Source organism: Castor canadensis, chromosome 4 (genome assembly GCF_047511655.1).
Source record: "Castor canadensis chromosome 4, mCasCan1.hap1v2, whole genome shotgun sequence".
Classification (NCBI taxonomy): domain Eukaryota; kingdom Metazoa; phylum Chordata; class Mammalia; order Rodentia; family Castoridae; genus Castor; species Castor canadensis.
Window position 1 is genome coordinate 147,147,243 of NC_133389.1, and position 20,263 is coordinate 147,167,505.

At 34.7% G+C, this 20,263-nt stretch overlaps 1 protein-coding gene and 1 long non-coding RNA gene across 2 annotated transcripts in view; one reads left to right on the forward strand and one right to left on the reverse strand.

Annotated features, from left to right (window-relative positions):
• Positions 1-20,263, forward strand: part of Ccdc150 (coiled-coil domain containing 150) — a 78,062-nt gene that overhangs the window by 46,508 nt on the left and 11,291 nt on the right. The window contains exons 8-14 of the mRNA XM_074071322.1: positions 561-674; positions 6,744-6,827; positions 8,986-9,093; positions 14,807-14,935; positions 16,743-16,912; positions 19,237-19,330; positions 20,089-20,258. Coding sequence (XP_073927423.1) covers positions 561-674; positions 6,744-6,827; positions 8,986-9,093; positions 14,807-14,935; positions 16,743-16,912; positions 19,237-19,330; positions 20,089-20,258 — 869 coding nt within the window. The remainder of the gene's footprint in view (positions 1-560; positions 675-6,743; positions 6,828-8,985; positions 9,094-14,806; positions 14,936-16,742; positions 16,913-19,236; positions 19,331-20,088; positions 20,259-20,263) is intronic.
• Positions 1-20,263, reverse strand: part of LOC141422611 (uncharacterized) — a 77,743-nt gene that overhangs the window by 37,545 nt on the left and 19,935 nt on the right. Inside the window, exons 2-3 of the long non-coding RNA XR_012447315.1 lie at positions 9,929-10,049; positions 618-694 (exon numbers count right to left, since the gene is read on the reverse strand). This is a non-coding gene — a long non-coding RNA (uncharacterized lncRNA). The remainder of the gene's footprint in view (positions 1-617; positions 695-9,928; positions 10,050-20,263) is intronic.

Consider the following 20,263-nt stretch of genomic DNA (forward strand, 5'->3'; position numbering starts at 1 on the left):
GAAATCCACTTTATGATATTTCCTTGGTTTCTAATGCTTTTGAGAAAATTTTGCCTACTCCAAAGTCATAAAGATTAATACCTATATTTTATTTTAAAATTTTTGTAGTTTCATATATTACATGTAGGTCTTTGATTTTGAGTTCATTTTATATATAGTATGGGATGGGGTTCAACTACATTATTTTCCTTGTGGATATTTAGGTGTCCCAGTATTGTCTGTTGAAAAGATCTTTTCTGTATTCATAAGCTTGAGTTAATAAATACCAAGTACCAGAAGGATTTCAACTTCTAGTAAAGGTGTACTGTATCATTTGCAGTAACCCTCCTGTTGAAGACAATAGAAAAGAAAAATTTTAAAAAGCTAAAAAAATAGAAAAGAAAAATAAATTATGTAGAATACCACAGAGATATCAGACTGATTTGTCATATCCCCACACTTAAAGAGGCAGAGGAACACTGGCATGAACTATCTTCCAATTTATAGTTACAACTTTCATTTTTAAACTAAGGTAAATTTTTTATGTGACATAGTTTCTTTTCTCCTTTTGTTTTTCAAAGATAGACATAAATGCATTAAGCCAAAACCTGCAGACTCTAGTGAATGAAAATAAGTACCTGGCAGATCAAATGGCTTCCCTTGAACTTCAGCAAGTCACTTCTGATTGCCATCGGGTGGGTATAAAAAGGTCAGTCTAAAGCAAGAAATAACGACTAATGAGTTTTAAAAACACAAAAACAATCATAAGTCAGGAAATAGGTTTTCTTTGTGTGTTTTTTTGTTTGTTTTAGTTAACCTCAGATTTAATAAACTAATAAGTTATTTTGGTCAAAAAGAATAATTAAATTTATGTTACAAATTCAAATTCAAGTATTTTTTGTCATGTTGAGGTAGCAAATACTCTGTTACCTGAACTATCAACAGCAAACATAAATTCAACATATTTTGGCTATTTATTAAATATTAAATATCTATGATTATGAATCTTCCTTGAGTAAATTATAAGTGAACAAAACCAAAGAACAGATTTTTCCCCCCATATCTAACCTATTTAACCCAAAAATTCACTTTCCAGCTTTCAACATATATACAGCTTTCTTTTATAATCTTATAATTTTTTTTTTTTACAAATTCAATGTTAGTACTATTCCACTGGTAACTGTTACCTGTATTAATTTACTACAAAGAGATACTGATAGAAGGGGAAATCAAGAATTAACATTCTTGAGCAGAAAATGAAAGAACTGAAGAGCGATTTCTTCACTGTAAAGTGAATTATTACTCAGTATCTCCTCATGCTAACACATGGGTTAACACTCACCATAAAGCACATGCTGGTATTTAAGAGATATAAGGATAGTCCAAGTTCTCTGACAAAAATCACATTATTCCATTATGTTTGAAAATAAATACTTGGAGAATGATGAAGGGGGTGAATTCAACTGTGATATATTGCAAGAACCTTTGTAAATGTCACAATGTACCGTCAGCACAATAATACAAAGAAAGAAAGAAAAGAGGAAAAAAGAAAATAAATACTTGAAATTCTAGTACACACCTTGGATCCTATTTGGACATTCCATTCAATTTATTGGAATGTTTTTTGTTTTTTGAGACACAGTCTTGCTTTGTTGCCTTGAACTTGCCATCCTCCTGTCTCAGCCTCCCAAGTGTTGTGATTACAGGTGTGCACTATAATACCTAGCTCCTATTAAATACTTTTTTAAAATATGTCATAACAAATACAGTATAGAAGCAAAAAAATTTAAATGTCACTTCAAGCAATGACAACTAACATCAGTAAAATGTCACTCCTTTAGTCATGACACAAAACACACAGAAAATCTTGGGCTATTTTTCAATTATTCTTTGAGTATTTTCAATGTGGAAAATATGTTGTGAAACAATGCTGTTGCAGGTTTACTCAGCAAATTTTTGTGACATAGTGTAAATAAGTGACAGTCATACTACATTGGGACTCAAGGATCTTAAGTGATAGGACTAAGAAGAGCTATATGACTCATTTATCCAGAGTATCATAAGTCTTAGGTAACTCAGGATAAAAATGGTAGAGATCCCTGCAATATTCAAACAATAAAAGATTTAAGGAACCAGCTACTAAATAGCTGTCTACATAAATGATCTATAAACTGACTATTATGAATAAATCTGATGTTTTAAAATAATTCCTCTTTAACACATTATGCAGAAGAAATTTGCATTGTCCCCTTGGTTGGTTACTTCCATTAGTCTGATTTCTAAAAGCTATTTGAGAAGGATTACAAATAAATGTTAGAATTCTTAAAACATCTCCAAGTGAAGGGATTTAAAAAACAAATATTTTGTAAAGAAGATAATAATTTTCCTATGTGTTTTTCAGTACTTGAAAAGAGTTACCATTTTATAACATGCAAATAATTTTTTAAGTTTCTAATGTGTCTTTCTTAATCTGAGTTCAATTCTTTCAAATCCTGCCATAAACTGCTCATTACTTAGCCAAGAAGAATTACACAGTCCAAATCTTCTTACATTTTCATAACTTTGAGCCAGACTTCCTAGGTTTCAATTTTGACTGTGACCTTGAGTATAATTTTTAATCTCAAAACCTCAGTTCTTAATCTGTGAAAATGAGAATAATAATACTATGAAGTTGTTGGAGGATAGGGCAAATTAATACATATAAAACATGTACTGGCCAGGAATTGGAGGAGGGAAGATGAAGGAGAGCAGTGGAGGGAGTGAATTCAAGCATGACATATTTTATACATTATAAGAATCTTTGTAAATGCTACAATGTACCCCCACCCAGCACAACAATAAAAAAAGAAAGAAAGCATGTACTGATAACTAACATGTATTAATCTTAGTATCTAAACTATCTTGGTAAGGGGATACCCTGTAAGTGCCTATTGGCATGACAAGATCTATTAGCTGTGATTCTTGGCATATCTCAGACCAGCTCTCCCTTGCCCCAAGATTCAGTCATGATCATTGCTTCTTCATCAGGACTCAGTTGGGCTTATCTACCATCTCTGGTTTTGATGCCTCTGGAAGACCACACCTCAGTGGCCCTGGTTATTTCCTGAACCCATTGCCAGTGAGCATGCCTATACCCTTATGCTGTTAGTGACTTTGACAGATCTTCCCAGGGATTTAGTCAGTGTTGATTCTTACCTGCTCACCAGACCTCTTGTTTAAGGTCTTCTAATGATAACTCACCTCAATTCTGGCTTGCAGTTCTGTGTCCATCTAGAAGCTTCTCTCACTAGCCATCTTGGAAGTGTTTTGACTAGTTATATGAGTTTGAGGAATGAGTTTAAGGTGTCAAGGTTGTTTTTGAATTTTGCAATATTGCTAAATCTATTACCATTCAATGCTGGTCATGCATTTTTGTTTTTTGAAAGTTAAAACTTGAAATTCTTAGAAAGGGATGCCTTGCAGTATAAATTGTCATTAATTTTTAGAGAGTGTGTTATGTATATAAAATCAAAGTTTGCTCAGTCTGCTGCATGTCATGTTATGAATAAAATTCCTGCTTACATTGTGCTTATAAAATAACTATAAGATTCCAGTAACTCACTGGTTTTGTGTATTCTTCTAACAGCTTCTGCTAACTATTAAGCACAAAAAAAGGATTTTGCACATCCTAATGTGTACGATCCACATTTGGATTCCCAGCACTGCAAAAAAATTTTTTTTTCAAAGCATCTTGTGGCGTACTATTTGTGTTAGTCAATTTTCTATCACTGTGATAAAAATACCTGAGATCATCAGCTTCAAGGAGGAAAGATTTATTTTGGCTCACAGTTTTGTAAGTTTCAGTTCATGGTTAGTTGTACCCTTGCTTTTGGGACTCTATTGAGGCAGTGCTTCATGGTGGCAGAGGAGCTGCTCATCTTATGGCAACTAGGAAGTGAAAAGAGGGACAGGAGAAGGCCAGGTCCCAGTATCCCCTTCAAAGGACCACCCCCCCCCCCCCGACAGTAACCTAACTTCCCTGCAGTAGGTCTGTCCTAAAGATTCTACCACCCTTCATAGTGTCATTGGCTGGACCAGGCCTTTGACACATGAACCTTTGGGGGACATTTTAGATCCAAACTATAGCACCACTGATTCTTGCCAACCTACCTTCTGTATCTCAAGATAATTCTTGCCATGATTGCATTCTGCTTTTCTAAAGAGTAATATTTTGTGTTTCTAAATTTAAAATGTGTATGATAAATATTGATATTTTTCGTTTCTCAAGTGATTCTCCAGTTTCTGTTTTGCTTTCTATGCTAACAATCTTTATAATATATCCCAAAGGTTATTCAAGCAAAGGTTAATCTCAGTTCTGTTTCCCACAGCTCATAACTTCCTGGTCTTCCCTTGATGAAAGCACAGGGTCTATTTAAATAATCTGTAAACAAGTATTTCTGTAAGTGCCTTAACATCCATTTTCCCTTAGCAACTGATAACAGTTCTTTTTGTTTGTTACATTTAAATAAATGACCCTGTGTTAAATATTTTCACATTTTAATTTTGATTAGACAGTTTTCACTTACTCTCTAGCATTCTCTTTGTAAGCAAAAGAAGAAAATTATTTTTAAATGTATTTAAAGTATTAATGGAATTTTTTTCTTTGCCTAAAAGAGGGATTTTTATTATAGTCAAAAAAAGTGTCATTATTTTTTAAATTCCTGGACACTTTTTATAAGAGACCCAGATAATCCATGTTATTCCAAAAAAAATTTTCCACATTCCAAGAAGATGAAGTTATTTTTTGAGTGATTAATATTTGGTATAGCTAGCATTTTAGGCTAAATCAAGTTCTTATGCTTTTTTTTTTAACTTGCTATACCTATACTTTACAGCATCTTAATTTATAGAACTTGGAACTGAATTTTAAATACTTAAGTTTTATTGTTATTGTATTTTTGGTTTTGTAGCATTATTGGCCATCCCCATAATTTATTTGCTGCTGAAGCTTTGGTGAAAATATAATTCTAAACTATAATTTTGTATCACCATTTTAAAATAGAAGATGTAGTGACAAAATCTTTCACAGAAAGAAAATTAATTAGTGATTAATTATTATTAGCCTCCTATTTATTGATAACAGCTTACCTTCCCCTTAGGTTATTTTAAAACCAATATTTTATTGGTCTTAATGCTTTAGGACAATATTTTCCTTTACCTTAATGGGAGCAATGTATAGCAGTTTTTAAAAACTGAATTATGAATATGTATAATTATACATGAAATAAATATTAGTTCTGATAGGACAAATATCTAATAGTCATAGAAGTTAATACACTGAAGTGTGAATTTACTGGTATAAATTTTTATATTGAGTGGATAATTTAAGGGTAGGTAGTAGATAAGGGCTAGTGTACTCTTTAAGGTTTTCCCATCAGTTTTTTTAAAAATCAAGTCTAAAGTATCTAAAGTATTGATTCTTCTATCAATGGTAGGTAGCTATGAAGCAGGGTTTAGAAATGGTCTAGACTACTGAGGTTTCTTGTAGAACAATTCCTATCACAAAAACATTTTGACAAAATTAAACCATGAGTTATATGTTATATAGTTATTTAGTTTTGCTTCTATTTAGAGCAGGTCTGTTGGATTCACAACACTTAAAATGAAATAAAATACACTACAAAGTGGTGACAGAAGAATAACTGTAACTATACTAAAGATAGTAATGAGTGTCTCTTATGTAAATTAATACCCCTACATACATAGTTTCATCTTTCACAACTTACTCAAAGTTGAACATAAAACAAAAGTGAAATTCTTTGGCTTGAAATGCTTAAAAGTCCTCCTGTTGTGTTATCTAGAGATTAATCAAACATAAGCCTGACATAGTGAACCATGTCAGCATAGGACACTTACCAACATAACAAGACTCTGCACTCGAGATTTACTGCAAATGATCATGGTGCAGCTACCAGGCCTGAGTGAGTTAAGAGCTGTGTTCTTAGTCACAGTGCACTGTGGGTGTTATCCAATATTTGGTTTATGAAGATAGCTTGTTTCCATAGATGACAAAAATCAATATTTCTATTACTAAGTTATAACATTGACATTGATTGTGGAGGGTACAAATTTCCATATTCAGTCGTTAATAGTGGCCCTCATGTAAAAGAAGTATTAACAAGCTTCAAACTTTAATCAAAAGAAAGCTATACTTTATACTTAGTTTTTTCTGACAAAGTCTGAGAAAAACAAATATAAAATAAAATTTCACTATTAAAGACTTTGAATAATGAAAATATATAATTTCATAAAATTTGAAACCTTTACTAATGCTTGTCCCAGTTAAGACTGTACTGAATGCTTGATCAAACAATGGGTTTGCCTCCAACAAATGTTTCTTTTATCATCTTAGAGATTTTTTTTAACTGCTGTTTACTGTGGCAAGTAACATGTCTTCCACTGCCAGGGTTGTGGTCATTTGCAGCTCGCAAGCACAGCCTCACATCATCTGGTTGGATCAAAGCTATGGAGGATGAATTGACATAGGGAAAAAACTAATGTGCAAAGAGCAACAAACTCTGCATCTCTTAAGGCCTCATAATTTCATTAGCAGTCTCAGTACATGCTGCCTGTCAGCTCTATAACGGTTTATCTAGGGAAGGACTGAGCTGCAGCAGTAGCAAATAAATCCTAATCTTGATCTTACTACTCTAGAAATAGTGAGGATACTCGTTTGAAATACTTCCTGTGCTGAGGGGTACTGATAACTATGTTTGCTTTATCAGCTTGCCCAGCAGAAGGTGGAAAAGGTGTTGGGAAAAATTACTGAGAGTAAAAATAAACTGGCCTATGAAAAGGGAAAACTCCAGGTATGAGATTTATCTTCAGATTTTTGTTGTCTCACTTTTGTCAAAAGTAAATGTTGTTGGATTTTGAGAAGAGCTAGCTCTGTCATTCACTAATTTTGGTATCTGTGAAGCTCCCTACGTTTGCTGCATCACTAATATCCAGGTGTCTTCTGTTCACAACCTTAAATCCGTGAAGCTAAAACCACTCTGTGACTGTCCCAAGCCTTAGTGTAATGATTTTAGGGTGATCATTCCCGGAGAATGTGGAGACCCTGTGCTGGCTTCTTTTTTTTTTTTTTGGTGAATTTTTATAGCACATTGCTAAAAAGAAGTAACTCTGGATATTGTTCTCAGAGGCAATGGAATAGACTTGTGTGAATGTAATGATACTGTTCTTTTTCTGCCTATGGATTTTGTCTCCATGGCATGCTCAGAGCAGGAAGCTTGCCACTGATATGGGCGAGCCTGAATTAAACCAATTCCACTGGAAACACCACAGTCTAAATGGTTCTAAGCCTTCACTACACATCAGAATTGCCTGGGGAGTTTTAAAAAATCCCACTGCTAGGAAGTGGATGATGTTTGCCAATTACTTTGAAATGCATTATAGAAAAAAACAGATTGATGGCTCCCTAGGGGGAATGATAGCTAGAAATGTGATAAGCAAGTAAAAAGATGTTAATATAGAATGGTGGGCATCTGCATGCTCATAGTAAAATTCTTTTCATTTTTCTGTTTAAATTTTTCATAACAAAAAAGTCACAGGGAGAAAAATCCCTAAGACTAGAATTCCAGCTCAAAACAATTAAATCCAAATATTAAAAGATAAGTCCCAGGCTTCAGAACTTTTAAAGCTCCCCAAATCAAGTCAGGCATGGTGGCATATGCCTGAAATCCCAGAGACAGCATATTGTTGGATCAATACCTCTCTTTATAGGCATCATTTTAATTCTGATCCTTAATGAAAACCACAATTAATTTTTACTGATGTCTTGGGGGATGTAGCACACGTATTATATTACAGATTGAAGAAAAGAAACAACAGAAACTGACAAAGGTAAAAGAAAGATGGATCCTCCTGCATGAATAAGAGATGCCTCCTGAGACAAATGGGTGTTCATGCAGTCTTTCAAAAAAAACAGAAAAGCCTTACTATTAGCAACTCAAATATAACAGCTCCTGAAAATGTCTAGTAGCTACAGGCAAAGAAGTATTTATCCTTCATAGACATGAAACAAGAAAAGATACTGAGAAAAGAAAAAAATAACATTTATAAATTTTAAAATTTGAACGAAAAATTTCCTGATTCAGTGATATTAATTTTATTGTGTATAATAGGGTTGAGGATAAGACAAAAACATGGAAAAGTATAGGATTTACAGATTTGTAAGCATGTTATTTTATCCCACAAAAATGATCATTTTAAAAGAAAAATACGAGTAGTCATCTTTATGAGTTAGTTTTAAATATAATTCAGCATATAAGAATTCCATTTATTCAACTTTTCTAATTCTCTATTTGTATAACACAAGACTGTTTCTTCCTTGTCCATTGACAGTTCTAATCATCCATATTCAAAAATGTTTCTGAATGCCAGGTACCACAGTTCATTTGAAATTGAAACATATCAGCCCCAAAATCTCACTTAGATTCATGAATTGTGTCCATTTGGATTTGCCATAAGCAACAGAAACCATATGAGTTATTTTGCCACATTTAGATAACTATAGCAGGCTAAGATTGTGGCTTAAGTGGTAGAGCACCTGCCTACCAAGCACAATACCTAGAGTTCAAACCTCAGTATCAAAAAGAAAAAAAATCTCACTCCTGCATACCTGTAATCCCAACTACTTGGGAGGTGAAAGCAAGAAGATCATAGATTTGAGGCCAATCTAGGCAAACTTACACACTATCTCAAAAACAAAAAAACAGCAGCAAAAGGGCTGGTAGAGCATTTGGCACGAGGCACTGGGTTCAAGCCCCAGTACTGCAAAAATAATTAAACAAATAAATAAATGAGTAAGTAAACGGCTATAGCCTACTTTTAGCTGTGAGTTGAAATAGACTTCTTTGCATGGTTAGAAAAACAGAATTGTTTTTTGCAGGTTTCAAGTGTTCTTTCTAAATTTTCCCCCAAAATTTTGGAATATATGAGACTTATTTTCAGTTTTTCCATTAGGTAAAAGTTAAACAGCTAGAAGAACTACTACATTCTTCTACTGAAACCAGTTTACAGAATGACCATCTACGCAAGTTGAATAAGGCTTTAGAGGCCAGATACACTCAGGTATGATTAATATCTACAAAAGTAGTTGCTATTAGACTGCTGTTATATTGTTTTTGTTCTTAAGAAATTGCTTGACAGCTTTCTTCACTCCCATCTTAACATATAATCCTGGAAAGATTAATTTCCCCTCTCTTGACTCAACTCAAGTTCATTTTTAAAGCATCTGCTTTGTACAAGATTCTGCTAAGCTGTAGAGGAATTCATAAAGATACTTGAAGCAGAATTAGGACATTCGACTTTGCTTGACGTTTAGGAGTGTACTCAGTAAACTTTATTATAGAATAAAAAATTATGGCTTTCAGGAAAATATAAGTCACATTCATGAGCATTCATAGGGAGCATCATTATGATTGAAAACACCAAGAAATGCTTTCATAGAGGAAGTGGTTTTTGAGTTTGAGCCTTATAATTTTTGATAGATGTAAGGAACAGGTGTCTTTGTTTTTTGAATTATAGGCCAATTCAGAACTCAGTACCAACAAGGAATACCTGCAACACACAGAAGCTCACCTGAAAGAGGTATTAGTAGTGAAGATGCTTACTTGTCAGCCTGGTAACTGTGGAGGCAGAAACCTTTTGTAGGTCACATAGCATTTTAACAAATGAATACAAAAAAGTGAAACAAGCAAAATATATAAGACATTTAGTGAAGAACTTAACTCAGGAATGTCTTACAAAAAAAGTGATTCACTTCAATGATTACAAATTTACTGTGTATATAATTAGATTTTTTTTAAATCTATAATGCAAAGCATGTGTAATGTCTGTGTCTATGACATCTGTGTACACCTCTAATAACCAAGGTACTAGAATAGTCTTCAAGTGGAATACTCACAGGCTTCTAACCAACTGACTCTGTTGATGAGTGATGAGGTCACAAAGTTATATGTTCTCCTACAGGAAATTTAAGAGCTGTTTCTTCACTAGGTCATACTTGACATGGTGATCTCTTCATTCTGAAAGCAAAGGAACACAAATATATTTTTCACTGCAACTTCTTCCAGAACATTCTGAGATTTTTCCTACTAAATTGGGTACTCCTAGAAAAATAATTCTAGGTTCAATTGATTTTATTACCTTTAATTGATGATGCCTCCAAGAAAAAGGAAATCTCCAGAAAGGCCTGCATCTTCAAAGTCCCTGGAAAGTTCTAGGCCTTATGTAAATAATGTAAAGGAAAGAGCTCCAGCAGTTGGTTTGCCCAATGTTATTCCAAACTCCACACGCCGTGTGACTTTTGCACCTACTGTGCCTTCTATGAGGACATCTCAGGAGATTGGAGACTCTAGAATCTCTCTAAAGACTCTTTTGAATGCAATTAAAACCATGGAGGGAAGACTAGAAGGCAAAATAGACATTCTTGCCTCAAGACCCTTAGTAAGTGATGAATCACCAAATTTTCTTAAACAGGATTCGGTAAGTGAAGAACATATATCTTAGGGAGATTTCAAATTTATATAAGAATGAGGAAAGTATAATAATCTGTAAAGATAATGCTTAAAGATAAGAGTAACAAGGAAATGTGCTTCACAAATCAGAAAAACTGATGGTGTACATTTGGACCATCATTATGGCTGTCACATAATTTTTGTATTGAACATAGAAAACGTGGCTTAATTTTTTTTTTAAATCTTATTTGGAGTTTTAAAAAAATTAGTATTTCTACCTGATCTTCACATTTGGTTTTAAAATAGAAATATGGGAATCCAAGGAATCCCAAGAAATTGAATATTGGGAAGTATTTTTGAGCAAAAACTTGCTAGATCATCCATCTTTGCTTGATATTTTAAAATAAAAAATATTATAACTTGTCTTTTGAAGTAGACTACTATTTAGATACTGTCTGTAAACATTTTTGCTGGTGGATTTTTTTGTTTGTATGTATTATAAACATTGGAAAAAATTTAAAACTCTATTCTTCCTTGTATACTTTTTCTCAAACAGAATCCAGAGGATTTTCAATGCCTATAAGTTGGCTATCCTTGAACTATCCTGAGATCCTTATAGAAAAAGTTAAAGAATTTTAAATGTTGCAAGTTAAATTTCAAGGAAGCATTATTGAGGATAGTGTGGATAAAAGACATACTTTGTGACTCTTGGGAATGTAAAGTAATACAACTTCCTATACAGGACAATTCGACAGTATTTATCACAACTTCAACCCACAATTGTACTTCTAGGACTTTTTCTGACAGATATGGTAGCTTGTACACATGACATGTTTACAGTGGTAATTCCTGAGGTATTGCTGGTTAGTAGCAAAAGACTGGAGGCAACCAGAGTTCCATCATAAGAGGTTGCCTAAACTAATCACATGTATCCACAGCTTGTAATATTGCTTCAAGTTATGTATGCTACTAGTTTTAAACAATCTTAAGTTTAAAGAACCTTTGTGAATGCTACAATGTACCCACACCAAACACAACAATAAAGAAAGAAAATATTCCTCCTTAGCAAAAAAAAAAAAAAAGAGTATATATAGTATTTTACTATTTACATGCAAAAGGGTAGGGAGATTAAAAATATAAAACACATTTTAATGAATAGGATATCTCTAAAATCATAAACTAGAAACATTAAGAAAGGAAACTGGATGGCTGGGAGATTTTTCACTTTATCTCTTTGTACCTTAAAAATAATGTGAATGAGTAATTTCTGAACATTTCAGTTTCAACAAAACTGAAAGCTGAGAATTAGATATCCATATGCAAAAAAAACTTTGACCCATATCTCACCATATATAAAAATTAACTCAAAATGGATCATAGATCTAAATGTCAATCCTAAAACTAAAACTTCTAGAAGATCACATAGAAGATCTTTGTGATCTTGGGTCACAAAAAAATTTCTTAGATTTGGTACCAGAGAGTGATCCATAGGACTGTGAGTATGCTCAGTGGTAGAGCACTTGTGTGGCATGCACAAGGCCCTGGATATGCTCCCTAATTCCACAAAATACGGCCCTTAAAGGAACAAAAATGACACATTTTACTTCCCTAAAATTGACAATTGATAGCTACTCAGAATGTGGAGATCAAGAAGATCGCAATTCAAGACCAGCCCAGGCAAAAAGTTAGCCAGACTCGGTCTCAACTAATACAGCTGGGTATGGTGGTTCAGGCTTATTATCCCAGCTACATGGAAGGTAAAATAAGAGGATTGCAGTCCAGACTGGCCCAGGCAAAAACTTGAGACCCTATTTAAAAAATAACTAAAGCAGAAGGGACTGGGGGTGTGGCTCGAAGTATAAAGTGCTTATCCAAAAAGCACAAGACCCTGAGATCGAATCTGTTCACCAAAAGGTGGGGGGACAACTTTACTCTTTAAAGACCTTAAAAGAACCAAAAAACAAGCAACAGACTAGGAGAAAATATATACAAGCCACATAACTAATTATGGTGTTGTGTCTGGAATGTATAAAAAAATTCTCAAAAGTCAACTGAGAACACAACCCAATAAAAAAAATGGGCAAAATATTTGAGTAGATATTATGCAAAAAAAGATACATGGATGGTAGTTAAGCCGCTGAAAGATGTTAAACATCAGTCTTTAGGGAAAGTCGGTAACACCACAGTGAAATACTATCACTACCTATTAGAAGGTGTAAAATTTAAACACTGAAAACACCAAGCATTAGTGAGTAAGCATATAGAACAAGTGGAACTCTTTTACACTGCTGGTGGGAATATAAAATAGTAGAACCACTATGATAGTTAATCTTGATTCTCAACTTAATTGGATTGAGGGCATTTCCAGAGAGGATTGACTAAGGGAAGAAGACCCACCAAGAAGGCAGGGGCACCATCCCATGGACTGAGGTCCTCAATGGAATAAAAAGGGGAAGGAGACGCTCTGCTTCCTGTCCATCATTATGTGTGCTGCTTTACTTTGTCACACCCTCACCACCATGATGGACTGAAGCCTCTGAAACTCTGCGCTAAAATGATTAATTCCTCCCTTTAAGTTGTTTTGTCGGGAATTTTCTCACAATTTCTACACAAAGACTTGTATACAAGTGTTCAAAGCAGCTTTGTTTGTAATAGTTTAGAGCTGTGAATAACTCAAGTATACAACATGTTAATAGGTAAGTAAATTGTGATATATTCAGATAATACAATACTAAGCAACAGAAAGGAGCAAACTGTTTATACATGCGTCAAATTGATTGAATCTCAAAATAATTATACTGAGTGAAAGAAGCCATTCAAAAAAGTGCATACAATGTGATTCCATTTATATAAAATTCTAGAAAATTCAAACTATTTTGACAGAAAATATCAGTTGTTGCCTTGGGTGGAGGTATGGGAACAGGGAAAAACTGAGGGAGAAATTAGAAAAGGGAATAAACCCTTAGGACTGTTGAAAAGTTCAGTATCTAGTATCTACAGTGGCTTCAAGGGTTTCTACAAAACTTACCAAACTGTACCCTTTATGTATATGCAACTTATTGTATGCCAGTTATACCTCAGGAAAACTGAGGTATAACATGAATATATTATTTTTAAAAACTCATCAAAATGTTTAACATTCTTGAAAGGACAGAACTATAGAGAAAGACAACAAATTAGTAGTTGATAGCCTGGACCATCCCATGTCTGTCTGTCCTCCACTTCCTGGGCTTTGGCAGCCACAATTCTTTACTTCCACCAAATTAACTTTCAGCTTCCGTATATGAGGGGGGGAGCATGTAATATTTTTCTTTTTTTCTTCTGTTTTTGTTTTTGTTTTTGGCAGTACCAAAGTTTGAACTTCGGGCGTCACACTTAACTAGGCACGCTTCACCACTTGAGCCCCAGCTGTTTTTGCTTTTGGATAGATGGACCTGGAGAGGAGCAAATACAGAGCAGTAGGAATGCATGCTGATAGAACAGGACTGCATCTTGATTATAGCTGAGGTCACACAAATATGCAACAAGGATCAAATTGCATAGAACTGTGTGTGTGCACACACACTCCCCACATGTAGATGAATTAAGGTGAAAAATGGTGAAAATTGAATAAATTCTTTTTCTAGCTGATAATTAACAGACCAATGTCAATTTCCTGGGTTTGATGTTGAACCTCAGGGGGGACCTCTTTGTACTATTTTCATAATATTCTGTGAGCCTATAATTATTTCAAGATGAAGGCTTTAAAAGAATAGTATTTAAAATAGTGTGATTATCTGAAATGATTGTATAGATCTAATAAAAGTGTTCAAGGATATGAAATTCTAATACTTCTAATAAGAATTTTCTGCTGTAATGCTATTTTTATAAGTATTTTTATTAGGATATATTCATTTTATGGGGGGATTCACAGTGACAATTCCAATTAGACTTACATTGTACATGTAATACTATTTTATAGATGCTACTTGGTATTCATTTGGCTTTTGTCGTATTTATTCATCTATTTACCTTTTCAAAAGGAAGCTAGTTCTGTAATGATCAGTTTCTCTCCCATTTTACATCTCTGCCTCATAGTCTTGTTCTTTCTATTACTATGTTTTCTTGGAGATTGTCTCACATATTAGGTTTGTCCATGTTTATTCACACAGACTTGTTTCTGTTATTTTATAGTCTTTAAAGCTAATAAAGGTGAAGCCTAATATATAGTAGTGGTAAACATTTAACTGAACATCTCAAGTTTGGTTTGTAAATTGCTGTCTTATTATAATTACTGATTTATTATGTTTTAGAAATTTATGCATTGTTTCTTTTTTTATACTAAGGTGAAATCTATTCTTGAAAAAAATGAAGAGGAGCTGTCCCAAGCAGTAAAGGACCGAGATGCAGCCCTGAAAGAGAGTCAGAAGTTGAAAGGAGACCTGGAGGCTTTTGAGGACAGGGAAAACAAGAAGGTGAGGCATCCCTCCTTTTTGAAAGTCTGCCAGTAATATGGAGCACTTAGAAATCCTTCTCAAGACATATTCCTTAACTTCTTGTTCTCCTTAGTAAAAAGAATGAGGACTGATCAGAGAAGGAGTTCTTTATCTACATGAAAGATAACTTTAGGACAGTTTTTAAATACTTCCCTTAAAGATACATTATATGATTCTCCATGTATTTTTTACCTGTCTTACAATCAAAAGAAAAAAATTCTAATTTTTTCTATTAAAACCCACCTATACTTAGTAATAATAACCTTCAGACTTCTGTGGGATTTTTTTTTCTGGTTTTCCTTTGGTTTTTGAAACAGACTCTCATTATATAGTGCTGACTGGCCATGACCCCTTAGTCCTCTGTTTTATCTTCCCCCCAAAACTCCTCCCACCAGTGCTGAGATTACAGGAATATGCCACTATACCTGTATGCACACTTCTTCTTTATTAGTGTGATATAACAGTACTATGATACTTTGTCCCTAATATTCCTATGATGTGTGTGATAATGGGAATGACAACTATACCTTAAACTAATTTTTTAATATATTTTTATTTTCAATTGACACATTGTAATTTTGTATATTTATTGAGTATACTGTATGACATTTCAGTGTGTTTGTACAACGTGTATTGATCAGATCATGATAATTAGCATATATGTCACTCCATATGTTTATCAGTTCTTTGTGTTGGGAACATTATTCGAAATACTGTCTGCTGGCTATTTATGGTATTTGTATTTGAAATACAAATGGTTCATTATGGTCAACCACTGTTATCCTACTGGACAGTTGAACACTGGTATTTTCCTTCTATCCATCTGCATCCCAGGCCCACTAGCCATCCCATGTCCATCGCCCTCCCTTCCCAGGCTCTGGCAGACACAGTTCTCTGCTTTCATGATACCAGCTTTTTATTAGCAAGAGCATGCAATACTAGGGCCTCACGCTTGCCAGGCCTGTGCTTCACACTTGAGCCACACACCCAGGCTATTTTGCTTTAGTGTTTTTCAAGTAGGGTCTTGTGCTTTATGCCTGGGCCAGCCTCAGACTATGGTCCCCTTACCTACACCTCCCACATAGATGGGGTACAGGTATGCACTTCCATACCTGGCTTGTTTGTTGAGATGGGGATCTCACTAACTTTCTTCCCAGACTGAACTCAAATTATGATCCTCCTGATTGTCGCCTCCTGAGTAGCTGGGATTACAGGCATGTACCACCATGTCTGGTCCAATATTTGTCTTCTCATTTCTTCAAATGACAAAATCTCATTATTTTTATGACTGAATAATCTGTTGTGTATATGTGCCACATTTCTTTATCTGTTTGTTATTCTGTCCACATCTGAAAGTTCTTGATGACAGAATGCTAAATTTTTCCTCTCTGAAGAGGTCTGTGAGTTACATCATTCTTCAGCAGCTTCTGCTTTCTCCAGCAGTCTCTTTTGTTATTCTGAGATAATTTCGGATGTATTTTCCCCTGGCCCATCAGAGACAGCTGAGCATAGCAGCCTAGGCTCACCTCTGAACCCATGAATTTTTTGGCCCCAGGGTTTCCAGTTAATGTGTGTTCTGTGCCATGGGCAGTGGTGGGAAGCTGCAACGTTTTCTGCAAGTTCTAGGGTCTGCTTTTCTTTTTCTCAGTGTCACAATAATTAAAGAGACATTTAAGCATTCCTTTTTCTACCATGCCTGCCTTCCACATTCTTTCCTAGGAGTAGTGGACACAGACAAAGTAACAAGAAAGGACGAGTGACTTGGTCTTGTCACATTTTCTTGTAGGTGGGGAACTTTCAGCGACAGTTGGCAGAGGCTAAAGAAGACAACTGCAAGGTCACAATTATGCTGGAAAATGTGCTGGCTTCTCACAGTAAGATGCAGGAAGCGCTGGAGAAAGTGCAAGTAGAGCTGGGGCGGAGGGATTCCGAGATCGCAGGCCTCAAGAAAGAAAGGTACCTGCATTGTTTCCTGTCCTGGGTACTGCTGCTTGGTGCTAGGAGCAGAATCCTGCGGGGAATGAGGTCATTTTCAGACCACTTCCTTTGTGAAAGACCACTCAAATGGTGTTTAAAGAAGTAACAAGTTAGGGAGAAGCTGGAATTAGGAAGGTTTCTAAAAATTCAAAACTTCCATTTTATAGTGATATGAAAAAGAATGTACCATTGAAATTCATGTACCGTATCATTGCTTTACCCTTGATGCTTTCTGTACCATTTAAGCCTCATTCTGCCCTTTCTATAAATAACAACTGTTGAGATAATTAAAGCTGTCCTGGGAGTGTAGCTCAGCTGTAGAGTTCTTGCCTAGCATGTGCAGTTTCTGGATTTGAATTTTAGCACTAAAATAAAATAATAAAATAAGCCAGGCATGGCAGTGGTTCATGCCTGTAATCCTCACTCCCCACCTAATCAGGAGACAGAGGTAGAAGGATCTTGTTCAAGGCCAGCTCAAGCAAAAGTTATCAAGACCCTATCTCAAAAACAAGCCAGGTGTGGCTCAAGTGGTAGAGTAATTGCCTAGCAAACATGAGATCCTCAGTTCAATTCCAGTACTGCCAAAAAAAAAAAAAAAAAAGCAAACCTTAAAGCTAAATGACTATTTTAGTTTGAATCAATAATTCATTTATTAAGAAAATGTGGTATTTAAATATATAGTGGAATATTACTCAGCCACAAAGAAAAATGAAATTTTGTCATTTGCAGATAAATGGATGTAGCTGGAGAACATCATCTTAAGTGAAGTTAGCCAAGCTCAGAAGGCTACATGTTCTCTCTCATATGTGGAATATAGACCTAATACAAATACAGCAATATTATGAAACACTGGTCATATTAAGGGGAGGTCACATATGAGAGGGGTAGAGTAAAAGAAGGAAACTAAGAAGTTGAATATGGTTGATACACTCTCTAAACAAGAATGAATACAAAAGTCTTAAACCAGTTGAAACCATCATAAGAAAGGGACGAAGGTAGAATGAAGAAAAATAGAGGCGATGACTAACTGAGGTTATATTACATGTATACATGGAAATATCACAAGGAAACTCCATGTAGTACCTTTATCTCAAACAAGCTAAAATGTCATGTTTTTGTTTTATCTTTCTCTTTTTTTCTTCTACAAAATCAGAGAATAGAAGGGCAGAACAAGTCCTGCCCAGGGTGGAGGGGTTGGTATCAATGGGATGGGGGAATGGTGGGGAAAGAGGGGGAGGGTGACTATAGTGCAAAAAATGTGTACACATATATGTAAGTGCAAAAACAATACCTGTTCAAACTATACCAGGAATTGGGGGGGTGTGGATAAAGGAGAGAGGTGGAGAGGGTGAATCCAATATGACATGTTTGATACATTGTAAGAACTTTTGTAAATGTCATAATGTTCCCCCACCCAGCACAAGAACAAAGGAAAAGAAAGGAAAAAAATAATTCATTTATTACTATATTAAGATTAGTAACTGTTTCAGTTTAATCATTGAGAACCACTTCCAGCCATGTTTGGTATTTAAACTTCTTTGAGGGCTGTTGGGGGGAGGGGTGGCTTAAGTAATAGAGCACTTGCCTAGCAAATGCAAGGCCCTAGTTCAAATACAGCACTGTCACAAAGAAACAAACCAAAACAAAGACTCATTTTTTTAATGTTTAAAAAAATTACATAAATTTTCCCTTTTAGGTTAAAAAAATTGATCTGCATCTAATAGGGCCTATAATATACACTGTGTGTGTTAGTGGTGCAATTTGCTTATATATTACGAGAGAATAAGTAAGCTGTGTTTTCTTTGTTGTCCTTATCTTTATTTTCCAAATACTATGAAAGTAATATAACCTTTAAATCTTTTTTTTAAAAGCCAAAAGTTTAAAAACAGTATTATAAATACTGTTTACTCTTCACAATAAATTTTTAAGTAACTATTGTTTAGTGTAGAAGCAAAATTCTCAACAGCAAGCTGTTCGTAGAAGTGATTTTTTTTTTTTTTACTAGTGATAGATACGGTATAGAAATGCCAACCCATAAGTCAGAAACATATACTGATAACCTAATGTATTAACCCAAATTGAATCATCATAGATGGGACAGGTTAATTAATTCCTTAGGAGCCTAAGTTTCTTCACCCAAAGTTGAGGCTATAATTGTCTTCTACCAACTTTCAGATATTTTGAGCATTTGTGCCTACTATATATAATGGTAGCTTCTCAGAAGAGTGTGCTAAAACTCCCACATGGTATCATTTCTAAATGAGTCTTTTCTACAGTCATTCTTTTGTGGTTTCTATTTTTAGAGCCCTGAATCAACAGAGGGTACAGAAGCTAGAAGCAGAGGTGGACCAGTGGCAGGCCAGAATGCTTGTTGTGGATGCCCAGCACAGCAGTGAGGTAGAGGCCAAGTGTTCATAGACGATAGTGTTGATCTTTTGAATTTTATTGGGTTATTATCATTTTAGAACAATGAAGTGAAGCAATCAGGTAAACTTCCTTTTCATTCAAGTCTCAGTTTTGGACACTGACATATTTTCAAGTAAGAAATAGACCTGTAGTGACAAACTAGGACCATAATTACAGCTAATTCTCTTGTCTTATATGGTCTACTTTCTTTTCATTTATTAACACATAAATTATCTCAAAAATTAAAAGATTTAGAAAATAACTTCATAATCTGAATAGTGAGACTGACCCCACTATTAATGAGACACATGCATACATGAGTATATGCACATGAATATGTATGTATAATATATGTGGATATTTCATATGAATAAGATTTTTTGAAGGATATACAAAGAACAATTGCCAGTTTTTATCTTCCCTAGAGAATAGAGAATGACAGTGGAAGGTGAATTTAGTTAAACTTTTAAAAACAAATTTAAAATTATAATTTAATAAATTAAGCTGGCTCTATTTTCCAAAGCTCTCTGGTTACCAATGGAGCCTACCTTGCCATTGCTTTCTAAGAGTCTCCTAAGCAATGTCTGCTTAAGTTTTCACATATATGTTCCAGGCACCTGAAATCTTTGTTTCTGGTCCCAACTAATTATTTCAATGGCACTTGAGCATAGTGTAAGGGATAGCTCCTCAGTGTTACAGATTTCTTGCATCTGTTATCATAAAATTAAAAACACTCTTCTCTCTTTCAGATGGAGCCTCTGAAAAAATCTCTAGATACAACTAGAGAAGACAACAGGAAACTGGCCATGAGCCTGGAGCAAGCTCTCCAGACAAATAATCATCTGCAAACTAAGCTAGACCACATCCAAGAAAAACTGGAAAACAAAGAACTCGAGCGGCAGAATTTGGAAACCTTTAAGTAAG